The 24,146-nt window shown below is 50.2% G+C and overlaps 1 protein-coding gene across 1 annotated transcript; it reads left to right on the top strand.

Moving 5' to 3' along the window:
• Positions 1–6,243: 6,243 nt before the first annotated feature.
• Positions 6,244–18,459, top strand: LOC131283973 (apolipophorins). The gene is made up of 8 exons (XM_058312821.1): positions 6,244–6,319; positions 7,873–7,899; positions 7,985–11,957; positions 12,018–12,147; positions 12,218–17,521; positions 17,591–17,723; positions 17,792–18,114; positions 18,192–18,459. The coding sequence occupies exons 1-8, from the start codon at positions 6,244–6,246 to the stop codon at positions 18,216–18,218; spliced, it is 9,993 nt and encodes a 3,330-aa protein (XP_058168804.1). The 3' UTR covers positions 18,219–18,459.
• The last annotated feature ends 5,687 nt before the right edge of the window (positions 18,460–24,146 follow it).

Genomic DNA, 24,146 nt, shown 5'->3' with positions numbered 1-24,146 from the left:
ATTTCGGACCGAGAAGCCATTATTGCTTAATAGCTGACCCATTAGGAATTACAGAACAACAACGATTTTGCAGGACGATCTCGGCGTCGTTCATTGCGCTGCCTGGAAATGAAAAGACATTCGCTTGTTGAGCCTCAACGAGAGTCTAATGGGTCAGAGGGTACGAAAGAATCACTTACCACCGGACTCTTTTTGGGATACTCGAGTGTATCACCAATAGCGTATGGATCGTGTCCTCTAATAATTATGAAAATTTTAAGCACGTTCTCTTTCTTGAACTTGGGTTCTCCCACCGAGTTTTGTGATGAACGTAGGAGGCCAGGCTGTGGAAACATGGATGAAAAATAACTTATAGCTTCAATGGACAGCCTTGCCGACCGTTCTGCCGCAGTCGAAAAACATGTTCAACAGCTATTCTTTAAGTCTTGTTTCAAAATTTAAGAAGCTCAGAAGATATCTTTTCTCGCTACTGGAAGAACGAACCAACGCAGAAATGGAGAAAGAACCAAAGAGCTAGAATGAAAAACGTAATTGGTGCAAGCTGATGACTCGGACAGAGAGTAAAAAGTGAAAAATGGTACTCTAGAGACCGTTGGACGACATGTTCGAGCGTCGAGTTTATGCTCGGTGTGTTCGGATGAAAATGAAAGCAACTCGCCGGAAGATGGAAGAGCCTCCATCCGCTCGGCGGAATCGACCCCCACCGGGGTCGTGTAAAGTCATAATTACCAACCCCCCTCGCCGAAAGTCAATGCCTCCCCATCGGATTCCGATGAGCCCGGACAGTGTGCCGAGGTGTCCAGGGTTTCCGGTGTCGGGTCGTTTCTGTCATTCCCGCAGGCAATTATCGGAGGGTAAAAAGGTCCCGGACATCATCTACTCACTGGCGCTGGATCCGGTGTGCCGGAGCTACCTGCCGGCCCGACTGCATGGTCCTTTTGCCATCATAATTACTGTCAACATCATCCGGATCGGGCGCCATCGGGAGGAGGAGAAGGACGCTGGTCGTAGCGACGTGTGGAGGGGATGTATGGGTTTTCACACTTTCACAGTAAGCCTTTTGATTGTATCACCTCATGGGGTTGATTTTCCCAAAACCGGAAAATGGAACCCCCTCGGCAAAAGGACAATGGACGAGCGCGCCGGAGAAAGAAAGTGTGTGTGCTTGCGTGCGTGCGTGTAGAAATCGCCTCCCAGGCACTACAAATGGGTTCCCACTACGGACCGAGAGGTTTTCCACAAGTGCCTTTGGGGAAATTCCGTCCGACACAAGGGTTATTAAAACGAGAGCCGATCCGTGGCTGGCGGCCGAAGGATTTGTGAGCAAATTGGAGCTGACTTTCATTGATTGGAAGCATAATTGGAAAACGTCTTGCGAGGCGCGGGCCTCTTGTCCACGGGTGGAAAATTAATTTGCCCACCCTTTTCTGGGGGTCGCGGGGGACGATTGGAGGAGTCCGGGGGCACGATTGGTATCCGTTTGATGGGACCCACCTCTTCGTTTTCGCGCGAGCGCGCGGGGTACCTTTTGTCGAGGTGTAGTGAAGTGATCAATCGGTGCCAAAGTGATTTGATTCCGGCGGCTCAAAAGCGCTTCGCATCGATCTCGCTACAAAACGATACAGAAACGAGCTGGAGGAGCAATTTCTTCGCCTAAAATCAATCTCCGGAACACGTCAGCGGGGGCTTTCAAATTCATTCCCCGCGGGAGATAATGACACAAACTCCAATGCCAGAAGCAAGGATATCATACTGCACGATGGTGGATGCCAAAGGAGATTCTCCTACTTCCATAGTTCCACGCAAATAGTTCGCCAATCTAACGGGACTTAGCAACGGAAGCTTGTGCGCCGCACGAAAGTCAGGTGAAACTATTTGTCGTATTAAACTATTTCCAGCGCCGCAAGCACATTAGCTTCCGATGAAGTCCTTGCCGTTGCTACGCCCCTAGAGAAAGTTTGATACACCTCGGAACCTCAAAGTTCTTGCCGGTGGGTTATGTAAATTGACAGTTTGTTAAAGAAGTTGCGGTCCTTTCGGGGATGGGATACCTTGTAGGAAAGCTTCCAGCAAGTTTCGGGAGCATGATCTGAGCGATTGAAGGGATAATTCGTCACCGCACACGCGAACCGGAGGAATCAATCGTGGGGTTCGTCGGATTCAATAAAGGACAAATTTTCGAGCACGTACTCAAATCTTGGTCCTCGCGCATCGTCAGGCTGACCGGAGTCTTTGGCAGCTTTGTATAATTAATTAAACTTTCAGGAAATATACTCCAGAAGCCGAGGTTGGGACTTGAGCACATATACACACACACTCCCAAATACATACACGCATACAAACTCCAACCGTCAAAGTTATCCCATCGAAGTCTAAAATATTGAAACGTGTTTGGCTAAATAATTGATGCGGACAGAAAGTTCTCGCCGAAGTCAGATGCTCCGCTCAGCTGCTTGGGAACTGTGCACACGCGTGTCTCGGTAGGAGATTTCTTTGGTTGAAAATGATGTCCGCTAGAGATGGACCATCGGGTCTTTAATTTGATCCTCTCGTGTTGTCTTTCCGAGTTTATTTCTGGGCCAACCGACGCCTTGGTAGCAGCAGCGGCTCGTGTGAACATAATTATGTGACCTTAACCCTGTCCCTATCTTGGCCGGGGTCGGTGTTGGTTGGTAATGAGGGGTCGGAGCAAAAACGAGATTTTCGCTATCAGCTGGGAGGGTATACAAAGGATGTACTGCTTTGACTTCCACCGAGTTCGTTCATTCTTGGAACAGAGTCACCGAAACGAGAGGCGAAGAATAAGGTTATCGCTTGGAGGAGAAATTTCTGAAGAGTAGCGGATTGATAAGTAGGGAGCCTCCGTGTGTGACCCACAATTTGAGTTGTAGGCTTATGGTTCTTTTGTCCATGCGATTGCCGATTCTTTCCTCGACTTTTAAATTTAAAACATCAACGGTGAGTGCTGTTTCTACGCGATTGAAGGTCATAAAAGAAACGATAGTCAGAATAAATTCATTTTTCATTTTTTTAAATCAAATATTATTATTTTAGAGTTCGGAATCCCTATGGAGGTCAAGAAATAAGGACTAACTCATGACTGATTCACGTCTGGAATAGAAGTGCAAGCACTTGGAGGGTTAACGAAAATTAAAAACACGTCCCTCTTTTCGTAGAATCCAGCTAAACTCCCATTAATGCGGGGATGTACCGAATTTATTGAAACTGGCTTCCGAACTCCAGATCGGGCTCTGTTAGCCCTTAATCAGTTGTCGGTAATGTAAACATCCGATAAAAGCACCGGTCGAAGACCATCCACTCGAGGGCTTATCTCCGGCAAAGATGCCGCTGAACGAACGTGTTTGCAGCAGTGCTACATTAACGCAGCATCAGCCAGAAGAGCGTTAGGAGTAAAATAAGAAATTTTGCAGTAATAACTCACAGTGAAATCTATCGGCAGGTGACCTCTTGAGTCCGAATATATTCTTTAACGAGCCTTTATTCCATCGGTTGTGATATACAAGAATGAAGCAATCACGGCTAGTAAAGGGGCATTTGGTCAATGCCGAGAGCTCATGAATGGTACGTTCCGTTAGCAGGAATGTGTTGAAAGAGAAAGAAATAAGAAGAACTGGTTGCAAGAACAGTTTTAGATTGTAGACATAATAACAATCCTGCTGCCGTTGCTTCTCCAAGAGATAAGCAAATTGAATTGGGCTTTTCAAGGACAAGTTAAGCCGGTTCATCAAAGAGAACTAAGCAGATTCATCCTTAAACTTTAACATCAAAGCAAGATCGATCAGTCAATCCAGAAAGCCCTTTTCGTTCGGTTCCTTATCTCCTACCATCGCTATCGAGAAACCGGCACCTATTTCAGCTTGGGTAGAACAAACTTTGACTTGGTAAGATCAATGACCGCCGGAGAAACGCAAACAAACCAGTTTGCTCTATCTGTCGTTATGTTTTCCGTCCCACACTCGCGTTCGTCATGCTCCCCGAAGCTTGCTTTAGTCCCAAGTGTAATTCTCGTCTTATCGCCCTGGCTTGGCGATTGTAGACGCGGTGCTGGAATGAAGTGAAAAGCGCCCTTCCATTCGAGCGCAAATCAACGAAAATGGTAGACGAAAATTAAAAACCCCTGCCGGACGAAATATTGCAACCGCTCATTATGGAAATCAAACTTCAGCAACAGAGATTTTCAGCTCAATCAATCAAGCGGGAGGACAGTTTATTTTCTTCTCCTCCAAATGACCAGCGTCTAGTCCTCCCGAGAGGGTAGAAAAGAATGTGTCGGTGTTGGTTGAATTTTCCTTTCAAGTTTTGACCGCCTGTACGCCCGCTTGCTTCGATCGGGGACGTGAAGTTTAGTCGGATAAACGATAAAATAAATGGTTTCTCGATGCGCCCGTAACCCAATCCGAGCGGGGAGCGCTGAGTAACCGAGCAATTGATTAATGAATCGGATGTAATTTAATACGGGATTTAATGTCAATCACTCAATCCTTGGTCCAGTACTTCATGAAGTGCGTCTTTGGCATCGGAGAAAGGGAGGGTTTGCTCAAACATCCCAGTCCTTTCCAGTCCTTCGGAAAACCCAGCGCAAGGAGTTTCATATCACGCACAAGTCGCTCGACTCTAGGTTGTTGTTTCTAGTAATGTAATTAATTTAAATGGTCCAACAGGGACGACCGTTTTGCTACAAAATGATACGGTATTAACGAGCCCGGTTTGTCTAGCAGCCAACTTCATCCTCACACAGATTGAGTTGTTTTACTGTACAGAAAAAAAAAGTAGATGAGGAGAGAAGAAAAAGAAAGGCCCATTGTGACACATTGGAGGATTGATGAAGTGGTTTCCGTTGGAGAAGGGTTTAGAAGCATACATCAAATGACGCACCTCATCGAAACATCAATCTTCTTTAAAGGCAATACTTAACTCGTCAAGGATGCTAGTTTTTACTAGATTAAAATGTAATTACTTGTCTATATTAAATGGAATTGCTTCTAAGAGAAATCTAAACTAATTCCTGCATCTATGCAAACAATAAGAAAGGCACCTTCGTCAACGTCAGCAGAGAACGAAACAGAAAATCGTATTTGCTCTAAAACAAGATTAATACTAGACAAATCAACTCACGCATCGGCTATCATCTTCGTTGAACCGGTCACGCCGTAATCGTGCCAGGCGCTTAACTGCCTTTGTTCTCCGGCTGAGTAGCTTGGACCTTGTCCCAGCTCGCCGTCTAATGCTTGCGCAGGCACAAATCACCGTTTCCAATTACGAAGCACATCAAATTGAGCTCGGGTTTTCTCCCTCAGCTTGACTCAGCTCCTTAGCCGGAACTGTTCGAAAGGTGGCTGCAAGCTAGGCCGGAGAGCAATCGATCGATCGATCACCTTCCCGGTTTCGGGGTAAAGGGCCGCAGATGGCGGTGGCGATATCCGTGTCCGGGTTGAAGGAGAAACTTTTCCGGCCCTCGGCTTCTTCCCGTGCACTGGGCGCTTATCGCGCCTAACCACCAGGATCTTTTCATGTTTTCATTTTGGGTCTGTTGATCATCTTCATTTTGTTTGTATTCGCGCGTTAGTTTCGGACGGTGATTACGGCCGCTTATCGTGAGCGCGTATCAACGTGCAAGTGCAAACACTGCAACCCTCTGGTCAATCACTAGGGCCCGGGACCCGGCACCAATACCAGCAGCTCACGATGGAACTGGACGGGCTTGTTTGCACCGCCGTCCAGGGATCCCAAATTGAATCGTTTCCTCGTTCCCCTCGCTGAAGAGGAGGACGCGAACGGGATCAGCGGTGCTACAGCGAGATGCTAGTGTTGGTACGCGATGCTCCGAACTCCGGAGTCGGTGGCGATCGTCGGCCAAAAACGTTATCAGTCACCAGTGGCTTATGTGTAGTGCTCATCCGCATCCAACATGATCGTGTGTATGTGTGCACGTGCGTACGTGTGCCCCGGGAGAAATTCTATAAAATCAGGCAACCCTGGCCGTGGTCCGTTATTCCCGTCCTGAGGCCCGCCCGGGATCGCCGGTGACACAAACGATCGAGTGACTGTGACTGCGTACGTGAAACCGTGAAAGTGAACCGTCTCTCGCCGGACGGACTTTCATCTTCACCCCCCCGAGTGCTATCCAGTGGATGTTTGGACGAGTTCCGCCGAGTTCGAGCTCTAGTGCGTGTGTTGCGTGAGTGCTCGTGCGTGAAAGTGCACGATCTAACGGCCCGCAAGATGTGGGTCTCGAGCGGACGGAGCCTGCTTTGGGGCTTCCTGGTGTCGCTAGTGCTGTTCCAAAGTGTTTTTGCAGGTATGTGAAAGATTCGTGACCAACTGCCTCGGGTCGGGACTTTGAAGCTAGCCCACCTTTTACCAAACGGGCGACCAATGTACTCAGAGGGTGGCGCGGAAAGTGCGAGGAAAAAACAATTTGAAATAATTTAGACAATAAATTTTAATGGACGGTTTCTCGATGCGTTCACTCCGACGCCTGTGACGAGCTCAAGGAACACTTTGCCCGAAATGTACATACGAAGGGAAGATAGAAAAAGAGCAGTAAGCTTAGCATCGGTTCGCCCTCGGAGTACTGAGATGATTAACGAAATGGTTAATTTCACCCGCATGAAATCACAGTGAAACGTTGTTCACCGCAAACTTTTCTCGTCCAACTGACAGACAAAACAACCAAATCACGCTCCACTCTTGCAGGTCACTTAATTAAGATTGACAGGGCTTTGTTTTCATGCATATCAATGAATTGAATTAACGGTCCGATAAGTTGTGTTTGTCGGCAGGTCCGTGAATACCATGGGAAGCATTTCTAAGTCGGTGAGAAACTAAATTGAGTCACTCCACGATCCATCGAACTTTCTAGAGAAGGCAATAACGCGATCTTTGCCTACTTTGACTTATTGCCTTTTATGCGTCAATTCAGAATTCACAAATATTTTGCATTTGCCAGTTAAATAAATATTTTTAAAAGATTTATAAAACATGTGATAGATTGCTTACAGTTTCACGTTTTAACAACATTCACTAGACTCACAACAGCTTTGCAGCTTCCATTTGATCTATAGGTCAAATTAAGGCTGGAACTGTTTACTAGATAGGTCAATTCTAGAGAATTCCATTCGAACTTCGCTCTCCGTATAATCTGCTGATAACGATCAAATTTATAAACACTTTTAGATTTTCAGATAGTTCACATATCAATGACGAATGAACTGTACTAACATTTTCAATTTAAAAAATTTGCTTTACTTACACACTCTGTTGTTCAATTTGAATGTTGGAAGTACATTAAACTAAATTACAGGCTAAAAATAACAGGATAGATTTGGCAATCATAGAGAACTGAAGGATGATAGCCAAAGTGCAAAAGGTCCATAAGAGGCTGGCATGCTGGATGTTAGCTTGAGTACAATCAACGGCATACGGTGAATGACTGATAACAACCGGCTCGCCCTCTCTTAGGACCTGGTTGGTACTGTTTTTGTTCAATGTCAAGTTCAGGATCGTGAGGTTCAGTGAGAGTGTCGCTCCATGCTTTGAACGTTGGCTTCCGAGAACGGGAATGGACAGGCTTAGCGTCAGCTATCAGCAAAAACGTCAGGGCTGGGCCCGATGCTGAGTGTGCACTTTACCTAATCTATGTAGGCGCCGATGACCTTTCCAACGATCGTGGCAGGGAGTTCAAAAATAATAACAGATAGCACATGGTAGTAGGAGCTGTGTGTGGCAATACACACTCCGATGTGTAAGGAACCGTGGTTGGCAGCTGGCTAATTATATAACACAAATGAAGCGATAACCTAAGACCTGCTAATGTTTTCCGTCTCTCGTCTTTCGTTCTTCTTGCAACAGCTTCGTGCAAATCCGGCTGCCCGACACGTAAGTATTAAAGAGGATGATGAAATAGAGTTTAAACTTTATCACTGACGTGGCACCGTTGCCTTTTTTCTGATTTTGCTTTTAGCGAACAAATCTACCAAGTACAGCTTCAAGCCCGGCACCGTGTACAGCTACGATGTGGACAGCTTCGTGCAGATTCAGCAAGCGGACAAGGCCGCCGACAAGCAGACAACGCTCAAGGTAGAAGGCAAGGTTGAGCTGTACGCCGGAGACAACTGCCAGTACACTCTGAAGGTGGTCTCGCTGACGTCCTTTGCTCCGGATGGCAAGAAAACTGCTTTCGGTGCGGAGATCAGCAAACCGGTTCGGTTCACCCTGTCCAACGATGAACTCCTGCCGGAGATCTGTACCGAGGCGGACGACACCGACTTCTCGGTGAACGTGAAGCGTGGTTTGATCTCGCTGTTCCAATCGGCCCAGGAGAAGAGCACCGAGACGGACGTGTTTGGCGTATGCCAGACGTCTTTCTCAAGCTACACGGCTGACGGTGCAACCGTTGTGGACAAGAGCCGCGACCTTAGCAACTGCGCGTACCGTGAGTCACTGTCGAACAGCTTCGTGACACGCATTGTCAACAGCAAGGCTGGCATTAAGACTACTCCACTGCTGCAGAGCTTCTACAACAACCAGCAGACGTTCAAGGATGGCCTGCTCAACTCGGTCAAGCTGGGTGAGGAGTACCAGTACCTACCCTACCTGAAGGATAAGGTCGGAGTGACGGCCAAGGTAACGACGAAGCTGACACTGAAGGGCAGCAAAGCTGGCGCCGCACCGGCTGCCGGCAACGAGCCGCGTTCGATCATTTTCGAAAATCCGGACCAACAGCCAACGAGCAACTTGGCCAACATCAAGCAGGAACTCCGCCAGACCGTCGAGTCGTACACCAATGGAAATGTGGGCAAGAAAACGGCCAACTTGTTCGTCGAGTTGATCCAGCTGATGCGTTACTCGAAGAAGGAGGATCTGTTGGCGCTGTACAACCAGGTCAAGGCTGGTAGCGTCCACTCGAACAAGGATTTGACCCGCAAGGTCTACCTGGACTCGCTGTTCCGCGTAGGAACTGGCGATGCCGTCGAGGCTATCACGCAGCTGTACAAGAACAAGGAAATCACCGACGCACAGGAGGTGAAGTTGGCCTTCGTATCGCTCAATCTGGTTGACTCGATGACGCACAGTGCCTTGAAGGCCGTGAACAAGCTGCTGGAAGGTAACCCACCGCGTGAGGCCTACCTGAGTGTGGGTTCGCTGGTGAGTAAGTACTGCCAGAAGCACGGATGCCAGTCGGCGGACGTGAAGGAAATTTCGAACAAGTTTGCCTCCAAACTGGGCAAGTGCCAAGCAGGCACGCGTTCCCAAGAGGACGTGCTCGTAGCCGTGCTTAAGGGTGTACGCAACTCGAACAATTTGGTTGCACCTCTGCTGGATAAGGTTGTTCAGTGCACGGGTCCGGAAGCCTCGTCTCGAGTGCGTGTTGCGGCTCTCCAGGCATTGCCGGCTGCTTCCTGCAACAAGAAGGTGGTCAACTCGGCTCTCGCCACTCTAAAGAACACGAACGAGGACTCGGAAATCCGCATTCACGCTTACCTGTCGCTGGTGGAGTGCCCGTCGGCCAACGTAGCCAACGAGTTCAAGACCCTGCTGGACAGCGAGAAGGTGTACCAGGTTGGTTCGTTCATCACGTCGCATCTGGCCAGCCTGCGCTCTTCGGTTGATCCGACGCGTGAAGCAGCACGGCAACACTTTGGCAAGATTCGTACCTCCAACAAGTTCCCCTTCGATGTGCGCCGATACTCGTTCAACCGTGAGTTATCTTACGCCGTCGAGTCACTTGGCGTCGGTGCTAGTGCGGATACTAGCGTGATCTTCTCGCAGAAGAGCTTCCTGCCGAAATCGGTGGCAGTGAACTTTACGGCCGAGGTGTTCGGAAATGGAGTGAACGTGTTCGAGCTGGAGGGTCGTCAGGACAACCTGGAGCGCCTGGTCGAGCACTACTTTGGCCCGAAGGGATTTTTCACCGGCATGGACCTGCAAACGGCATACGACACCTTGTTCCAGCAGTACCAGAAGATGTCGGAAAGTGCTAAGGCACGCTTCCGCCGTGGCATCCGCGAGGATGTTCGTGCACTGGCGAGGAATGTCAACTTGCACAACGATGCACTGCAGGACTTCAACTTCGATCTGACGGTGAAGGTCTTCGGATCGGAGCTGTTCTTCTTGAGCACGGGTGAGAATCTGCCTACCAATCCGGAACAGTTCCTCGAGAAGGCGCTGGAGCTGTTCGATAAGCTGGTTGAGGGCGCAAAGAAGTTCGAGCGTACGTTCGAGCACCATGCTCTGTTCTTGGATACCGATCTCGTTTACACCACTGCTGTCGGTTTGCCACTAAAACTGTCGGCCCAGGGTGCAGCTGTAGCCCGTCTTGATGCCGCCGTCGAGGTTGACCTGAAGGCGTTGGTCCAGGACTACACCAATGCCAAGTTCAACGTGAAGCTGCAACCCAGCGGTAGCTTCGAAGTGACGGGAACTCTTAGCGTCGATGCGTTCAACGTGCTGACCGGTATGCAGGTGGCCGCTTCGGGTCATTCCTCTGCCGGAGCAGCGGTCAAGTTCGCTCTTCACGGAGCTACCGCTTACGACCTGACCGTGGACTCGCTTCAAACCAAGCAGGAACTGGTTTCTGTCACCTTCCGCGAAGTGATTATCACCCGCGAGCGTGGCAACCCACTCATCGTCCTCCCCGCCAAGCGCAACGACGCTGGAACCAAATTCAGCGAATGCTTCGACAACCTTTACAACGTCATCGGTGTGACCGTTTGTGCGGCTCACAAAGTCCAAGGCCAGGAGGAAGTCTTCGAGGCTTACCTGGAAGTTGAACCGAAGTTCCAGTTCTCCGGAAAGTTTGACAACTCCAACCCCCGTCATGTGACGCTGCAGATGAGCTTCGATACCCCCGGAACGCAAACGAAGCGCGCGACAAGCCTCCTCTTGGAGGGAGTGACCGGCGGTGATCTGTATGTTAAGGCGACGCTCGATTCGCCGTTCCGCAAGCTTGACTTCCAGCTGGGAGCCAACTACAACGACAAAGAAGTGGCCCTGTACGCTCTGGCGCACAATGGCATGGAAGAGTACCTGGCTAAGGTTGGCTTCGAGCGGGGCTCAAAGGGTGGCCGTGAAGAGTACGTACCGATCTTCACCATCCGCTCGCCGAGTGGTGACGCTCAGGTTTCCAAGTTGGTTCAGACGACGGGTAAAATTGTGGTCGAAACCTTGGGTGGCGACAAGCGCAAGTACCTTCTGCAGAACATTGAATGGAACAGTCCGTACGCCCCGAAGACCACCATCAATGGGCACGTCGTATCGAACGGTGAGCGTAGCTACGACGCTGACGTCGACGTGACCGTCGGTGACACGAAGAACAACGTGCTGGGTCACCTGGACTTTGATCTGAAGCATGTCAAGCTGGACCTTGAGAAGAAGACTCCCAGCGATGCCAACAAAAACTTCAAGGTGAACCTGGAGCTTGCGTACACGGAAAATTCCTTCAAGAACCTCTTCTCGTTCGCGAGCGGAAAGGATTTCAACAATCCCTCGAACAAGTACGAACTGAGCCAGCTGGCCGAGTTTACCCTCAAGCCGGAAGCCAAGGGACTGGAGTCGTTGAAGTTGTACAACAAGCTGCAGCTACCGAAGCAGCTGGTCCGACTGGACTTTGCCACGAACAAGAATAAGTTCTTCCTGGACGGAGAGTACGGCTATGATAAGTACAAGATTGCCGCCAATGTGGACGCGAAGTACAACGAAAAATCGGCCGGAGACTACGATGTGCAGGTGGGAGCATCGCTGAACAAGCATTTCTTCAAGGTCTTCTCGAAGCGAGTGGTGGAGCAGAACAAGAGTCGCTTCAGCAACCGCCTGACTGCCAGCACTGGAACCAAGCTTGAATTGAACGGTGCCGTCACGAACCGCTTCTCGACCCAGGATGGCGAGCTCAACTTGGACGGAACATTGGTTGCTGTTGAGAAGGCTTCACCATACAAGTAAGTCAACCTGATGAGGTGTTAAAGTGGATGATCTATAACACACATTTTCTACAATAGGCTCTCTCTGACGGTTCAGTTCTCTGCCGCAAACGTCGTCTCGAATGCCAAGGTTTTGGTTGATAAGGCCGAGTTCGCGACCTACGACTTCAAGCTGGAGCGTGGAAACGATCCCAACGGCAAGTTCTCGGTAGGTGAAAGAAGAAACGGACCATCCGTCACAAATATTTCAATGTAAAATGACAACTTTTCTTTTTCAGTTTGTGGTGAAAGACTTTTTCGATGGAAACGGTGAACTGAAGTCCACCAAGGGCCAGGGTGAACTGTTTGCGGTGGTCAACTTCCAGAAGCAGGACCGGAAGGTGAAGCTCGACACCAAGTTCAAGGTCAGCGCTCCGGTGTATGACGTTTCGGTCGACTTGTACTACGACTTTGAGAAGGACAATAGCAAGAAGGTTCACTTCGAAACCAAGAACAAGGCTACGCAGACCAGCTTCGACAGCAAGAATAAGGTGGAGGTGTTCTCGGAGAAGTACGAGTTCAATGTGCAAGGCCAGGGTAACCCGAAACCGGTCGATGGTACGTTCACTACCAAGTTCAACCTGGTGCTCCCAACCGGACGTCAGTTCGGCGGTGACTTCAAGCGTGACGTTTCGACGAAAGACGAGAAGAAGTTCGGCAAGATGGTGGCCAACGTGTTCGACAAGCAGCCGGGTGGCAAGCAACGTACGGTTGCGTACACCGGCGAGCTTAAGGATGGCAACTTCAAGGCTAAGCTTTTCGACGCTACTCACAACGTGAAGTACACCGATCTTGACGGAAAGACGCTGCTGTTGGACGTTGGACTGAAGCATGTCCCGGCTGGAAGCTACCGCTCGGCCGCTGGTTCTTTGAAGGTATCCGGAAGCCTGCTGCCGCAGGTGGCCGAGGTAGCTGTGGTCGTCGATGAGTACTGCGAACACCATGCCAAGTACCACGTGGACAGCAAGTATGGTGCGGACTTTGGGCTGAACCTTGTCGGAGGATACCACACTGGAGGACACGGTAAGCCGGCTAGCCATGAGCTGAAGGTGGACGTGACCGCTCCTTCGGTAAAGTTGGGTGCTGTATCGAACGGCAAGTACCTCCAACCGGAGACCGACGATGGTGTGTACGATTTCGAGTACAACGGTTCCCTAGATTACAATGGACAAAAGGCGTCGGTTGCAACCCAGGCCAAGGGTAACTTCAACCGCGGTAACGGCAAACTTAACCTGAACTTCCCGAACGTGGATCCGATCGCCGCCGAAGGCTCATACACCTACGATGGCAAGGAAGATGGCCCATTCTCTGCCAACGGCGCGCTGAAGGTGGCGTACGGTCAGGGCAAGAACTTTGAGTTCACCGGTTCCGCGAAGGCTCCGTCGTCGGATGATGTGCAGGTGCATGTTACACTGAAATCGGACTTTGAGAATGTGCGTAGCGTAGATGTTACCTTCAAGCACGCCAAGTCGGCCGTTAGCGCATACAACACCAAGCTCCAGGTGACGGCTGATGGCAAGAAGTTCAGCGTGGAGAACGCCGTCGTCTTGAGCGAGTCGAACCCATCGGTGGACTTTACGCTCGCATACCCAGATAAGACGGTGAAGGTTTCCGGCAGCTACAAGACTCTCGGCCACAGCGCGTTCAAGGCTGACGCAAAGGTTCAGAACCTGGCGAACTTTGACATGGAAGCAAACGTGGAGGCCAACTTTGACAGCTATCAGACGTTCTACTTTAAGCTGTACGGTGACGCACCGATGCTGAAAACGAACAAGTTCTCGGTGGAGGTGAACGCCAAGCCGGGCTCGAACGGAAAGGGTGTCAACTTCCGCGCCTCGGAAGGTGGCAAGGACATTCTAAGTGGATACGCCGATTACTCGGTGAAGGAACAGGGCAAGGCAACCGTCATCGAAGGCCAGGGTAACGTGAAGCTGTACGACAAGCAGCAGACCGCCACGTTCAAGCTGGTTCGCGAGAAGCTTGCGGACTCCGGATTCTCGGGATCGCTAACGGCGTCCGTTGGTAAGATTTCGGCAACTCATGAGGTACGTGTCCAGCCAAATGACTTCAGGCTCAAGACGAGCGTGTGTGATGAGAAGAAAAAGTGTACCAAACTGGAGATCCTTTCGAAGTTGGAACGTAACGCGGGAGCCTTCAACCATGAGGCTCTTGTTTCGGTCGAAGTACAACAGTACGAGCACGAGTTTGGCCTGTCTGCAAAGACCAGCGCGAATGGATTCAAGTTTGACCACACGACCGACGTGCAGCTGAAGGAAAAGAATCAGCCCAAGTACCAGTACCTGTTCTACGTGCATCCGACATCGGCTGGTGCCAGTTTGATCCTGCCAACGCGAACCATTGCCGTGGAGGGTTTGCTGACGCTACCCAAGGAGAAGTTCGGTCTGTTCGATGGTAGTGTCTCGGTTTACCTGGACAAGAAGAACGAACCGAACAACAAGGCCACGTTTGCGATGCGCGGTGAGACCAAGATGCTCGGATCGGCTGGAGTTTCGGCCGACGGTGCGCTGACGTTCTCGCATCCGACCATCAAGGGACTGGCGATCCGTGCCAAGGGTAGCCTGGACGGTGACAAGCAGACGGCTGATGGATCCGTCGAGTTTGACGTGTTCAAGAAGGCGGCCGATAAGCTGGTTGCCAGCGTGCGTTACGCCAACAGCGACCTGTCGTACAAGGGCTTCAACATCACGACCGATGCAAGCGTGAGCAGCAAGGGTCTGGGATTGAACTGTGGCTTCAACGGTCACTACGCACTGTCTCTTGCCAATCGCCAAGCAAGCGCTGCTGGATCGCTGACGCTGCCCTTCCAGGGATACACCTTCGGAAGCTACTTCTTCGGCAGCCCGGAGGCATTCGATTTCCTGCTGACGCGCTTCGGAGATGACTTTGTCCGTGCCCACGGATCGTACGACGCGAAGAAGTACCGCGGAGATTTCACTTCCACGTTCAAGTTTGTGCCAAACCGTCCGGTCGTGTTCGAGTCGCAGCTGAACGGACTTTCGTCGGCTAAGTTCTCGTTCAAGCAGGATCAGTTCTTCAGCGCCGATGGTACTTTCGGAGTGGACAAGGCCGTCGTGCTGAACGTTGTCGGAGAAGGCAAGCCGCTGCTGAACGCTAAGGTGACCCTCGATGCGAGCCACTTCCTGTCCACCGAGTACAAGGTTGATGAAGCGAACGCTAAACTGTTCCTGCAGTCTCTGAACAAGCAACTGCAGGCGGACTTTGCCGTGGTGAAGGATGACGTGACTCAGCGCTATGGCAAGCTCACGCAGGATGTGTCTACACTTTCGTCGAAGGTGGTAGACGCACTGCCCGACTTTGGCAAGTTCCAGCAAAGCTATGCCGCACAGTTGCAGAAGCTCCAGCAGGACGTCATGAGTGACCCGACGTTGGCAGAGTTTGTCAACCAGGTTGCGAAGGTGTTCCAAGCGTTGAGCGAAGTGTTCGGTCAACTTTCGCAAGTGTACATCGAGACGCTCCGCAAGGTGACGGCCATCGTAACGGATGTGTTTGGACAGCTGATGGAAACTTTCAACACGAAGGTGCTGCCGGCGTTGCAGGAACTGTCGACGAAGGTGGAGGCCATCTTCTTCAACATCTACGAGGAAACCGTGAAGCTGCTGATGGCTGTGTTCGAGCGTACCGTCAAGGCGCTGAAGGTGTTCGAGGAGGACTTCAACAAGATCGCCAACAACGTTTCGGAGCTATTCAAGACGTTCGCACAAACCTTCAGCAAGGCTGTCCAGGTGCTCGAGAAGGAGCTCAAGGATCTGTACAAGCTGGTCCAAGAGTACTTCGAGTCGTTCGACGAGTTCAAGGTGGTCAAGGAAATGTTCCAGGAATACTTCGATGGTGCCGATCGGTACGCGTACCAGCTTCTGAGGGAACTGCTGACGCTGGTCGAGGCACTGTACCCGGTGCCGGAGGTGCAGGAGTTGACCACGGCCATCAACCAGTACGTGAGCAACAAGCTCGAAAACAAGCCTGTCAACGATGTCGAAGAGCTGAAGAAGCTGTTCGTGAGCTTCGTGAAGGTGCTGCACCAGGCGGTGGAGCGACTCATCTCGAATGTGAACCTGCAGCTGGCCGAGCCAACGCTAGGCAGCGAGAGCTTTACGTCCTTCTTCACCTTCAAGTTCCTACCGTACGTGTCGAGCGTTCAGTTCAGCCCGTGGAACTTCTTCAAGAACGAGAAGTTCTACTCGGTGCGCGATCTCATCCACCAGCTGCGCCTGTATGCGTTCAATCCGTTCGCCAATGTCCCGCTGTTCCACATGCACGGCCAGCTTGCCGACGGTGGACACTTCTTCACGTTCGACGACAAACACTTCACGTTCCCGGGCAGCTGCTCGTACCTGTTGGCGTCGGACTTTGTCGATGGCAACTTCAGCATCGTCGCAGACATGGACAAGGGCCGCCTGAAGTCGGTGACTCTCGTGGACAAGGACTCGACGGTCGAGCTGACCAGCAAGGCCGTGGTCAAGTACAACGGCAAGGAATCGGACCTCCCGCTTTACCAGAAGGACGTGTACGTCTTCCGCAGGTACTACACCGTCACCGTGGGTACGAAGTACGGAGCGCAGGTCATGTGTACCACCGACCTGAAGCTGTGTCACTTCTTCGTGTCCGGCTTCTACCTTGGACGTCTGCGCGGTCTGCTCGGCAACGGCAACTACGAGCCGTACGACGATCTAGCCCTTCCGGACGGCAAGATTACGACCGTTTCCACCGACTTTGCCAACACCTACAAGACGAGCCAAGCGTGCGCAGCCGTTGCCGATCACGGTCACGATTCGCACGAACATTCCAACCCGACCTGTGCCAAGTTCTTCGGTTCGGAATCGTCCCTGAAGATGTGCTCGTACCTGCGCGACCAAACCGGCTACAAGGAGGCTTGTAACCATGCCGCTCACGATGCCGGAGAGAAGGCTGACGAGGCCGCTTGCGGCATCGCTCGGTTGTACGTGTCTGGCTGCCGGCTGTATGGCATCCCGACCGCCCTGCCAAGCCAGTGCGAGAAGTGCGTCGGTGATGGTGGCAACCAGGTCGACGTTGGTGACTGGTTCTCGGTGAAGGCTCCGCAGAAGAAGGCCGATGTGGTGTTCGTTGTCGATACGGCCCTCGGCACGCTGCTCGGTGAGCTGGTGCAGGCTACGATCAATGACCTGCGCAAGGAACTGAAGGCAACCGGTGTGACCGACGTCAACATCGCCGTCATTGGCTACAGCAAGACGAACAAGTACACCAGCCTGTTCTCGAACGGTGGCAAACTGGACTACACTGGAAAGTTGGGTCAGGTGGACGTCAGCAGTGGACCGAAGCAGTGCAAGGCGCTGGTCACCGGGTTCCCGGATGTCGATGCCATCCTGGAGCAGCTGCACGTCGCCGGGGAAGTTGCCAAGGAAAACCTGGGCACGACCACCGAGGTGTACGCTCTCCGTCGTGCCTTCACCTATCCGTTCCGTGCCACGGCCAGCAAGTCCGTGCTGCTCTTCCGTTCTGAAGCGTTCGAGGATGCACGACCGGTATGTAGGAGTTGATGATGTAAGTGGTTCCTCCTAGTGATGCTAACGTGTTCTTGTTTTTGTCTACAGGGAACTGCTATCAGTGCCGCGCTGGGATTGGCAAACGTTAAGGCCCGCGGCATCCTGTTCAACATTGTAGCGCCGCTGAAGAATGTCGGCCTTTCGAACACCAAGGACCAGTCGAAGGTTAAATCGATTGTCGGTAAGTTGAGACTGTTCACCGCGAGATTTTCCTCTCTTTCTAACCACCTCTCGGCTCTCGTTTGATAGGCTTTAACGAACGAGTTGTGTATCACACGAACGACAAGAAGCGCACCGTCGGTTCGGCGGAAATGAAGAAGTCGCTCAAGTACGACGACGTCGTCGGTGTGACCGGAGTGGAGCGTGCCGGAGGAAACTTCTTCGTGCTGCAGAACTACTCGCAGCAGAAGGCGGGCAAGGAGAAGAAGCAGTTCATCTCGATCGTGGCCGCCGTGCTGGCCGATCAGTTCTCGCGAACCGAGACGACGAACGATTGCGTCTGCTACCTGCGCAGTGGTCTGCACCCGGAGACGGTTTGCTCTGCCAGCGATGTTCAGTTGCTGCCACCATCGGTAAGGATTGGCGCTTTGTTCGCATTTCACTTCAAGTCCTCGTCTAATGATCACTTTTTCTTTTCTCTTCGGTACAGAAAAAAGCGGGTGGCGCAAAGGGATAAACGCACGCTCTAGTGACATTCGGAGAGGTTATTTATTAAGGTGCCAGTAAGAACTTCCAGAACTCCATCGTTCCTCGGAAACGGAAAACCTACATCACTATTCAACATGGGGTGGAGCGGCCAAGTCTTTATCTTGCGGAAGCAAGACGTACCAAGACAACGGGAACACACAGATTGGACGAGATATGTTTTTGTTTAATCTGTTAAGCACAAGACTTGATTGATTTAAATAAATATTGTGACAAGCTAAAACTATAAAGATCGGGGTCCTATTTAAATGAGCACACAAAATCGAATTCATTCCCAATACACCGAAAGTTAAGTGCCATTGTCCGCTTTCGAGTGCTTCAAAGAGAGCCAATCGTACCGGATCGTCTTTTTAATCGAAACTAATGAAATGGACCTCACCCTGCGTTCTATTATCCTTGGTTAGGTCCTGGCTGGCCGAGCCTAATCCGCATGCCGGAATAAAATAGCTTTAAATATGGTCCCGGTGGGAATTTCCGTTTCCGTTCGACCAAACGCGCGCGCTAGCTTTCGATTCGATTCGATCGGCTAATTGAATATTGAAATAAATTTCTTCAATACTGGTAAATGGTGTTTATCCACCGCGCGGTCTCTGGTCGATTTGCGTTCATGATGGGAGGTGTCCCCTCCCTTCCCAGCCCTTCCAATGTGGTGGTTTTTGTGCTGTTTGTTTTGCCGCCGTGTGACCAAAAAGTAAAGCCGTGTGCCGGGGAACACGGGGACGGAGGGCATTCTGTTTGTCGCAACATAATTTAAACAGTTCATTTTCTTCTCACGTTCACTTGTTGAGTGGACATGGGGAGCGTCGATTGTCACCGTGTTCGGGACGCGCATATGATTAATGTTCCTGAACCCTCGGGCGCTTTGTTCCCCCGGTGGGCAAGGTCATTCACACACCCACACCAGCCGCACATTCGGCTTCACGGCTCAATCGACCGTATGCGGGATCGATTCGGTTTTTCAGGGCCGTATCAGAGGTTCCACCGGTTTTTTGTTTTTTGTTTTGTCAATTAGGGCTGGCGCGAAACACGTCATCATTGTTGTTGACGCGAATTAATTATGTATGTTGAATCTGTTAATTTATTTAATACACATTTTAATGATTATTTGCATTCGTGTCGACACGAGCCCCCTTTGTTGGGTAGTCGAAGGTGTCTGGGTCCATTATGATGGGATGCGTGTCAACGTCCGTTGCGGTTTCTGCGTTTGATGGTTTTCCTATTCAAGGGTTGCTCTGATACTTTCTCTCGTAAGTTGACGTTTAACTTCTATTTCTAATTACAAGAAAATCAAAGAAGTGTAGTATGGCATATCAGATTTTATGTAACTTAACCAAACAAGTAAGATTCTACAAAACTATACTCTAAACTCATTCTGCATTTAATTCTATCGCATATCAGCTAATGGAATCGAAACAAAGTTGAAATCGAATGAATGAACCATTCAATTCTAAATTAAATAATCATTCTACCCTAAGAGCGCACCACCTTTAACGGGACGCAAAATTAAACTATCCCTTCATGGTGGCATTAAACTGGCCCCCTCCATCCGTAACGAATGAAGAAAGTAGCCAAAGCGGTTCCGGAGCTGCATGGAGTAAGCTGCATAATTAATCAGATTGCAAATGGTTTAATGCATTATTGATAACATTGAACCGATTATGTGCACCTGACGGAATCGGCAGGCCGGCAATGACCAGGCCTGCTTAGCTGCGCCCTTCGTGGAGGTGTCGGGAAAAAGTCGCCGCTCCACACGGAGAGTTCTTTGGAAGCTGGAAAATCCTTCGCCCGGTAAGCCTCGTAGCATCGGGAAAATTAACAGTCCCATCCCACCGTCTCCCACCCGATGGTGGGGCGATCGGGGGGCTTAGGATATAAAAATCTGCCCAAATCCCAGATTAGGCCGTCTTCCGATAAACGGGCTCGCCTTATTTCCAAATACTAAATCGCTTGCATCTAATCTAGTCAATTGTTTGTTTTGTCCAGCGTTGGAAAGCGGCCGTGTTTCGTTTTTCGCAGCATTCGCCGGCTGGCGCTTGAGTGGATTAAGGACTTTTCGACAAAAGGCTCGCACATGCATGGGAATGGTTGAAAGTTTGTGATCGTAAAAAGGCAAAGACTTGCATGCATGCCGTAATCGGCTCCGGTTTCGTGATGGGAGTCGTAGGTTTTTGGCTGAGTTCCGCACTCCACTCCAAAGGATTATCGATAGTTTGGCCCATGAGCAGACTAAACATGGTCCATCCCAAAATCCGACGTTGCAACACAACATGCAAACCCTTTTGCATTTAATGCAACCGATGCAACTCTTCATGGCAGGGACTCATAGATAAAAGATGGCGAACGAGGCAGGGGAGGCAAATGGCTCAGAAAGATTGAACATAATCAGGATGGACAATGGCCATATTGTGGGCTCTCGAAGGTGTGGGTGCCGTCGTTCGTTCGTTCGGTGGTCCTGAGAAAACCGGGTCTGTCCCCGGGATCTGGCTCTTATCGTCGCTCCATCGATCCCGTGAAGGCTTGTTGTACACAATTTTAAATTAATTTTCATAAATCCTCGCCCCAGCTTGCGTCCCGAGAAGTAGGAGTAATGCACACGAGCGCGTGGGCACGCTTCTAATTGAAATTCTGCACCCGAATGGTCGGTCACAACACACGTCGACAGCGAACCCGGGGAGTCACGGTTGGATGGGCACAAATTGAATCTGGGTATCAGTTTTAGGGCCCTCGGCCCCCAGACGAGATGGAAGCCGCGTCGCCCGTGACTATTCTTGGAACAAATGAGGCTTTTTTACTACACGCCTGCCTCGAGAGAGAACGAGAGAGAGAGAGTCCTCCCGGGTGCCAATGGTCGCTCGGTTCTAATCAAACGTAATTGGGTATTAGTCGGGCGCCCGTTATGCGGGCGTTTGTCTGACGTTCGGGCGAGCTTTATGCACGGGGAAGCACGGGGACTCGGGAGGTCATATCATGTCAATTGGTTGATAAACCACAACGTATCGCTGGATCGCTGGATCCTGGCTGGGATCATACGAGGAACCGCGACTCCGGTAATGGCGCAGCAGTTCTTCGGGTTTTCGGAGTTCCTGCGGACCAGCGCTGAGAAGAACGCCCCATACGAGAGCATGCATTAAATCTGATTTACCTCCTAGGGGCCGTAAAAGATGAAATATGCTGGCGTGCGCGATAATTGAAACGCTCCCTCCCGACGGTTCGGTTCGGGATGAGTGGGCCGCCGAGTAGGCAAAAGACATCAAATGTTGTGCCCCCCCTGAGGGTCTAGATATCGGGACATGGGACCCCCACCACCGCCGATCGGTAACGACCGGCATCAGCAGGTTGGCGCAGTACGTTTAATGGCAGGCTTTACGGGTTTACGATAGTCCATCAACTTTTCGCGGGGTGGAAGCCTAATTTAAACGTGGCCTTGTTCTCGCGGATCTCGTCGCGAAGCGAGGGGAAATAAAGAAGCACGAGACTCGAACTCCTTGTCCCCTTCGCAAATTCTGGCGCAACAATTCCTGGCCCCGTTGTTGTTGACCAGGCGACGAGGCAGATAAGTGACGTTAAATTTAACTGCCAACAACATGGCCAACGGGGACCGATTCGCGGTGGAGGGCACTTGTTTTTTACGAACGACGCTAAAGATGCATCAAGCACAAGCGTGTGGTGTGCGATCGACATAACGACGTCGGCATAAAATTTGGCCAAACAAATACGTGCTGGTGGGGTGGGGTTGAGGGAGGTGGAAATCGAAGATTAAACGATCGTCTTGTACGGTTTAATGAACCTGTTTGTGTTGCGTACTAAAAAAACGCAACAAAGGAAACATTCTTCCAGCTATTTAATTACGCGGCATCTTAAGAATTGGTGCTAAAACCCTCATAAATGGGCTGTTTGTTGTGGCATAAAATGAAAAAGGTGAACCACAACTGTTGCAAACTTCCATACGGTAGCGAAAGTGATTGTTTATTGAATACTTTCGTATTTGAACCATTTTGAACAGTCAAATTTTGTTAACAATCGACAATGCTTCATACGTTTCGCGAGGAAACTCATTAGCTTTCAGTGGAAAACATTGCTCGACATCATTTTTCATTTCCATTTCACGGAGAGTGCGTCCATTTACAGAACACATTCATTTCATAGTATGAAAACGTACCACTACATTACCCGATTTGGCATTCAAAATTATATTTCCATTAGCTTGTACATTTTCTTCCGTGTTTTAGCTCTACCCCACATTCCTCCCTTATTTTAGGCCTCGCGTTGTTATGTTTCTAGCTCTATGCCAAAATTCAGTGCACCATATTTAGCCTTCCTTCGCGATGTCATCGGTTGTAATGAATTTTCCGAGCTTACAACACAAATTACGACCGCCTACTGTGTTGTTCCACAATACTCGAGCCATGTTACGATATAACGATTGCGTTAATGGAGCATAATTAACGTTCTTAATTATCGATTTCCCTCTTGTCGATTTAATTTACGGTTTGTGATGGTAACCGAACAGCTTCAGCATTGGACAAGCGTACGGCGCTGTAAAGTGTTCCCTTTACGCGACACAAATTACGTTTGAAAAGAATCTCCTTCCGAACGAAGAAACGGAGGGAAAATAAAATTTCAATTCGCTCAACCCCCGGGAAAAACGGAAACGGATTCACACTGCATAAATCCACTTTTTATTTATGAGCCGTACACTTAGCCACTCGTTCAGATCGGAGTCAGTCAAATGACTAATCAAGTCACTTGATTGTAGCTGTAAATGTTATTTTCACTGCCGACACAGCTCGTACGTGCTTTTGAATCCGCCGGCCAGCTTTGCTAGTCTCACTTCCACGCGTTCCATCTTTGCTCGTCGAGGGTTACTGACGGCGGTAGTAGTAGTAGTAGTAGTACGTTATATTTCCACTTCAATTAGTTCCTCCAACGTTTCTCTTTTGTTTGTAAAGTCAACGCGTTTTTATCATTTCATTTTCCACGAGATGCACGGTCGGTCCGGTTTGGCTGGCGGGGATTTTTCCGACCGGACCGGACGGCGCGCGGTCGAGGCAGTGGAGGTGGAAAAGCGAGCTGGGCACGTAGTGAGAATCGATTATAAAATCTCTCCGGGCAGTTATGTCTCACTGGTTGTCGCTGGCTCGAGGCTCGGTGCACTTGTTTTCCCAACCGTGTTCTGTCGCTTTGCTCTCCCATGAGTTTCCCGCTTTCCTCCCCTCCCCCATTCCACACTGTGACAGGGTGGTCGGCAAAGGATCAAGCGACACCCGACTGCGAGGGAGAACCGTCCCGGAATCGTCGAGGACGACGGTGCCAATCAAAAATTAAATTTTATAAATATTCATGCAAATGCTAACATGCAATTGTGGCTTTCTGGGTATTACACACTTAATTAATTTTTATGCTCTCGTGCTGATGGCTGCCGGGCCTCTCTCCAGTAGTAGGAAGTCCCGGCTCAGGTATTGGGGTGTGGCACTATCTTTCGAGTGTGTTGTGTTTGGGAAATGTAGGAGGAGATGCTGGGAGGATGAAAGGAAGAACCAGAAGGACCAGAAGGATGTCGAATGGAAATGAGCACGCATCGCAGGCTAGTGTCGTATGTGGGTGTGTGTTTGCTCAATTGAAGGTGTTGTCATTGACGTGGAACAGTTTATCAAGGTCCTACTTCACAAAATGGGAAGCGGAGTAACGACGTTTCCCATCCCTTCATTTTGACCGAATTGGTAAACACCTCTTCCGTTTAATGTTACTTTCGGTAAACATAGTTCTCGTAAAAATAATTCACAACAAAAATCGATTTGCAGTTTGTTTAACATGCGAACCAATCAAATTGACGCTCAACTCTCCGAACGTTTCTTTTTTCTTGCTCAAACACACGGGAGTTGAGTTACACGTTCGTTCT

This window comes from Anopheles ziemanni, chromosome 3 (genome assembly GCF_943734765.1).
Source record: "Anopheles ziemanni chromosome 3, idAnoZiCoDA_A2_x.2, whole genome shotgun sequence".
Lineage (NCBI taxonomy): Eukaryota > Metazoa > Arthropoda > Insecta > Diptera > Culicidae > Anopheles > Anopheles ziemanni.
Note: the sequence above shows the minus strand (reverse complement) of the source record. Positions and strands in the feature narration are given on the sequence as shown.